The sequence below is a fragment of the Durio zibethinus genome, unplaced genomic scaffold, assembly GCF_047325235.1.
Source record: "Durio zibethinus cultivar Kanyao isolate XHJ-2024 unplaced genomic scaffold, ASM4732523v1 HiC_scaffold_3, whole genome shotgun sequence".
NCBI classification, from domain to species: domain Eukaryota; kingdom Viridiplantae; phylum Streptophyta; class Magnoliopsida; order Malvales; family Malvaceae; genus Durio; species Durio zibethinus.
In genome coordinates this window covers 4,102,637-4,108,834 of record NW_028323044.1, presented here as the reverse complement: position 1 = coordinate 4,108,834, position 6,198 = coordinate 4,102,637, and the positions used below count along the sequence as shown (strand labels likewise).

The window sequence follows — 6,198 nt, the reverse complement described above, 5'->3', positions numbered from 1 at the left end:
AACGAAAATGGATTTTGAACCTTCAGCACAATCCATATATTGGGACCAGAATTGAATAAATGTATCTAGGGAGAATTCACTTTGACTTTGAAGTGACTACTCCCTAGATACGCACATCATGATATTTTATTTTAAAATTGATTCAATTTAAAAAAGACCTAAAGTTAGGGATTTATCAATCGGTAATGTTGCTCCAATACCCAACCAAAGGGCCACCGCAGTACCAATCAAAAAAACGGTTGTCGCTACTGGACGACGAAATGGATTTTGGAATTTATTAACATTTTCCAAAAAAGGTACTGTTAATAATCCCGCAGGTACTGAAACCATTAAAAGAACACCCAATAACTTGTTAGGTACTGTACGAAGTATTTGAAATACAGGAAAGAAATACCATTCAGGTAATATTTCCAAAGGAGTTGCAAATGGATCCGCGGGTTCACCAATCATTGAAGGTTCTAGAACCGCTAAGCCTACGTTACAAGCAATAGTACCGAGAATTACTACTGGAAAAATATATAAAAGATCATTGGGCCATGCGGGTTCCCCATAATAATTATGACCCATACCTTTAGCTAATTTAGCTCTTAATACAGGATCGTTCAAGTCAGGTTTTTTTGTTATTAGGATAGGTGAATTTTTCTAGATCCATCCCCCGAAGGAACCGGACATGATAATTTTTCATCATCCGGCTCAAGCAAAAATCAATCGAATCAAATGGATACAAACGGATACATATAAAATGAATCTATATGTTATCCACACATATATGAATGATTTCATATGTAAGAAAAAAGTTACCTGATTCCATTTTACGAAGTTGCAACTATACATTCCAAGGAATGCCATTTTTACAGGTAAATGCTCAATACCCAAGTAGGCGTACAAAGTTGATCGTGATCAAGTGCTTTCTGGGTCGTCTTAGGCCTTGCGATTCACCTTTATCCCAAAAATATATCGAGATTTTTTACATACAAAGGATTTACTTGTTACTAATATAGTCTAGCCTTTGCTCTTCTTTAGATCCCTTGTTTCACTCCGATAGTATAATAATAATAAATCGGGTCGATGCAGAAGAAATGAATGTATTTTCATACTATTAAGATAAGAAAGTAAAAAAAAAATAAAAATAAATAAATAAAATCTAATTTGCATTATGCCAAATCACTTATTCTACTGGATCTTACGGAGCCCTGTTCATACACGACATCGTCAGGTCTGATCATAGAAAAGATTCTCTTCAAGCGAACCAGCCTATCCTTTGTATGGGGCTTACACGGTGGTTGGAACAAAGACACATTTGGTTGTGAATTCCAATGTAGCAGATAAAGGCATATTTCTGCATGGCCCAATCAATAGTTCAAGTCACACACTCCCATAATCCATTTTCTCTTCGGGGAATTCCCTTCAACTATTCATGTCATATCAAATAAATAATAGAATATTGTGGAGTTGAAAGGAAATATCCAAATACATGTCTTATTTTTTTTTTTTTTTCAACAATCCATATTTGTAGCAATGAAATACTATTGTTCCTCCCCCAAGTAATAAGATAAATGATTGGCAAGTAATAAGATAAATGATTGGTTACAATATAGCTATGGTCTATATTCTCTATAAAGGACCAGAAATGCCTTGCTTACGTATCATTAGGAAATGCATTAACATAAATACAGCAGTAAGAAGGGGTAATACAAAAGTGTGTAAACTATAAAAACGGGTCAAAGTGGATTGTCCCACACTAGCACTTCCACGCAATAACTCTACCAAAGGCGATCCTATTACCGGAATAGCTTCCGGAACGCCTGTTACGATTTTGACTGCCCAATAACCAATTTGGTCCCAAGGTAAGGAATAACCTGTTACACCAAAAGATGCAGTCAACACAGCCAGAACCACGCCTGTAACCCAAGTCAATTCGCGAGGTTTTTTAAAACCACCAGTGAGATAGACACGAAATACGTGCAGGATCATCATTAAGACCATCATACTTGCCGACCATCGATGAACTGATCGGATTAACCAACCAAAGTTAGCTTCAGTCATTATGTATTGAACAGAAGTAAAAGCCTCAGTAACGGTTGGACGATAGTAAAAAGTCATAGCAAATCCTGTAGCTACTTGTACCAAAAAACAAGTAAGCGTAATTCCTCCTAGACAATAAAATATGTTAACATGAGGAGGAACATATTTACTAGTTATATCATCTGCAATCGCCTGAATCTCGAGGCGTTCTTCGAACCAATCATAGACTTTATTGAGATAGGTAAACCAAGAGGACTCCCCCCCTGAGAACCGTATATGAGAATTTCATCTCGTACAGCTCAAACAAAAACACCCAAATAATAGCTGAAACGGATATGGAATAGAAAGTTTGAAACTTCTTAATCTTTTCATTCAATTTTATCTGAAGACACAAAAGAGTAAAAATCCGAAAGCTCTTTTTTGTAGTTGTAATTATAATGCCAAAAAATCAAGTCGGCGCATTCGTCTTTATGTTGATCAGGCCTCTTGAATCTTCTATTTACCTACTTATTTCTTTTCTTTTTCTTTGCTTTGATTTGTTATTTATATGGAATGTGGCTTTATTCTTGTTTTCTTTATTTTTAATAGGAATTCTCTTGTTAAGACCCTATGAATCAATTGAAACTTCAGATTCATACCAGAACCGCGATGATTCAATAAAACCTTCAAACTAAGTCCAAAGATTCTTTGAGTAAGAATTATTGGATCATCACTTATTCAATGAATAGAATAGATATAATAAATAAAAATACAAAGAAAAGAAAGGTTTGTCCTTTGATCAAAATAAGCATAAACTAAATGAGAGTTTGAAAGAAGAAAAAATTTCTCGATTTATAAATAAAAAACCTCTTTCTTTGAAAATTTTTTTTTTTTTTGAGTCCGGCCGCGAGGTTTGAATATTAAGTATGAATCATAGTTCGAATACTTCGTGATCCATTTCATATATTCCTCCGTGCTCCAGATACTAGAATGGCTATCCGACGGGATAAAACTATCTCGATCAAGAGGACAGACCCATTTTCTGTACTATCAATAGGATCAATTATAACAAGTCACACACTCATATTCCGGAAATACAGAAACAAAAAAAATTTCGCGGTCGAACTACCAAAATAGAATGGGCTAAAAAAAATCCGAGAACTAAAAGTTTCACTTTTTGTATTGAAAAGCGAGGCTTCGTGGTTCTTGTGAATCTAATTCAGCGAAATTCCATCCAGTAAAACGGAAGAATTATAAATCTCCAAAATAATAGATAAGAATATCGAAAATAAAGCCATTGCGACACCCATCAAAGGAGTCGTTCCCCATCCAGGAGCTACTTTACCATATTCCGAATTCAATGGTTTCAAAAAATCCCCTACAACAGTTCGTCTTGGACCAGATCTAGAACTACCCTCAACGGTTTGTGTAGCCATAAATCTTATTTTGTATTCAGTGAGATCTGTTGACTTTGTATATCATTCCGCTGTAAATAAACGATCTTATCATAGATCCATTGTGATCTTGAAATTATATTTATATTTATATTATTTATATTTATATTTATATATATTATTTATATAATTATATAATAATGGAAACAGCAACTTTAGTCGCCATCTCTATATCTGGTTTACTTGTAAGTTTTACTGGGTACGCCTTATATACTGCCTTTGGGCAACCCTCTCAACAATTAAGGGATCCATTCGAGGAACACGGGGACTAATTGAAGTAATGAGCCTCCCAATATAATATTGGGAGGCTCATTACTTCAATTGAGATAATGAAAAATCATTTCATTTTTTTAGTTGGAACTTTAGGCGGTTCTCGAAAAAAGATAGCGAAAAAAATTATCCCTAGAGTAGATACTAAGAGGAATGTATAAACCAATGCTTCCATAAATTCGATCGTGGTTTACAATTATAGCTTCCGTACCTATTTATTTAGAATCATCTCCCGAATAAAATAACGAAAGAACAAGAATCAAAGAAAAGGCAGCGATTTTAATCAAGATTTTTACAGCAGCCTATGTCAAATCACAAACAGAAAATAGAAGCGAAAAATAACAAAGCAATCTTGCATCAGACTACTTGTCTTCTTGTAGTTGGATCTCCAAGTTTTTGGAATGCTCCAAATTCCACTTGAGCATCCAAATCTGGATCAATACCGGCAAAAACATCTCTGAACAGGGTTCTAGCACCATGCCAAATGTGTCCGAAGAAGAAAAGCAAAGCAAACGAAGCATGCCCAAAAGTAAACCAACCCCTTGGACTGCTACGAAAAACACCATCGGATTTCAAAGTAGCACGATCTAATTCAAAAATTTCACCCAATTGAGCACGTCTAGCATATTTTTTCACAGTAGCAGGATCACTATAACTCACTCCATTGAGTTCGCCACCATAGAACTCAACAGTTACACCTACTTGTTCGACACTATACTTCGATTCTGCCCTTCTAAAAGGAACATCCGCTCTAACAATTCCGTCTCCGTCTACCAAAACAACCGGAAATGTTTCAAAAAAAGTAGGCATACGACGTACAAAAAGTTCACGCCCTTCTTTATCTCTAAAGATAGGGTGTCCTAACCACCCAACGGCTATTCCATCCCCGTTGTCCATTGAACCCGCTCTGAATAATCCTCCTTTTGCCGGATTATTGCCAATGTAATCATAAAAAGCTAATTTTTCAGGAATTTTAGACCAAGCTTCTGATAAACTTTGATTTTCGGCTAACCCAGCACTAACCCTTCGATATATTTCTTGCTGGAAGTATCCTTGATCCCATTGATAACGAGTAGGACCAAATAATTCGATGGGGGTAGTTGCTGAACCATACCACATAGTTCCAGTAACAACAAAAGCTGCAAAAAAGACAGCAGCTATACTACTGGAAAGGACGGTTTCAATATTTCCCATACGTAATCCTTTGTATAAACGTTGGGGCGGACGGACACTAAGATGGAATAAGCCCGCTAATATGCCCAATGTCCCTGCTGCAATATGATGAGAGGCTATTCCTCCCGGAACAAAAGGATCAAAACCTTCCACGCCCCACGCTGGATTTACAGGTTGTACCTTTCCGGTTAGTCCATAAGGGTCGGACACCCATATTCCAGGACCATACAATCCTGTTACATGAAATGCGCCAAAGCCAAAGCAAGCCACTCCTGAGAGAAATAAATGAATTCCAAAAATCTTGGGCAAATCCAAAGAGGGTTTTCCTGTGCGCTCATCACAAAAAATTTCTAGATCCCAATATACCCAATGCCAGATAGCTGCCAAGAAGCACAAGCCAGAAAACACAATATGTGCTCCGGCCACACCTTCGTAACTCCAAATACCCGGATTTGTTATAGTCCGCCCCGTAATACTCCAACCGCCCCATGAATTGGTTATTCCTAAACGAGTCATGAAGGGTATAACGAACATACCTTGTCTCCACATTGGATCAAGAACGGGATCGGAGGGATCAAAAACAGCTAATTCATATAGAGCCATTGAACCGGCCCAACCAGCAACCAGAGCTGTATGCATTATATGAACAGAAAGCAAGCGACCGGGATCATTCAATACGACAGTATGAACACGATACCAAGGCAAACCCATGGAAATACCCCTTTATCAAATCAACGAAAAATAGACACTATGTAACTTTATTGCATTGGAATACCTCCCCTTTTCGGTGGATTCTTTCGGAGAAAGGATTAATGTTTGTTCTATTCCATTAGTAATAAGGGAAGAATTCGGCTCAGAAGAAAAAAGAGAAGCAGATCTATTCTATACTCGATAAGTATCAATACGCAATGGGGGTTGATCCTATTTTTTATGAATGAATGCATCCCTATTTGTTCATCATTCAAAGGACCTATTCGTAAGAATTCTCTTTCATTCATTCCGCCTTTCTTTATTTTATGGCCTTAGTCTATCTATGTATAAAATATGATAAAGGCCCATATTATTAAGACCATTATTACATATTATTAAGATAAGACCATTATTACGTATTACATTACGTATTACGCTTCCACAATCAAAGTGAAATATAATATTACATATTATAATATTACATATTATTAAGATAAGACCATTATTACGTATTACATTACGTATTACGCTTCCACAATCAAAGTGAAATATAATATTACATATTATAATATTACATATTATTAAGATAAGACCATTATTACGTATT

General features: G+C 36.1%; 1 protein-coding gene across 1 annotated transcript; it reads right to left on the bottom strand.

The window, feature by feature from the left end:
- Nucleotides 1–625: 625 nt before the first annotated feature.
- On the bottom strand, nt 626–3,485 carry LOC149504269 (cytochrome b6). Its single transcript, XM_089757945.1, has 2 exons — nt 3,084–3,485; nt 626–2,256 (listed from the first exon to the last, which is right to left on the bottom strand). Exons 1-2 carry the CDS (start codon nt 3,087–3,089, stop codon nt 1,615–1,617), a joined length of 648 nt encoding a protein of 215 aa, XP_089614071.1. The 5' UTR covers nt 3,090–3,485; the 3' UTR covers nt 626–1,614.
- Nucleotides 3,486–6,198: the final 2,713 nt, after the last annotated feature.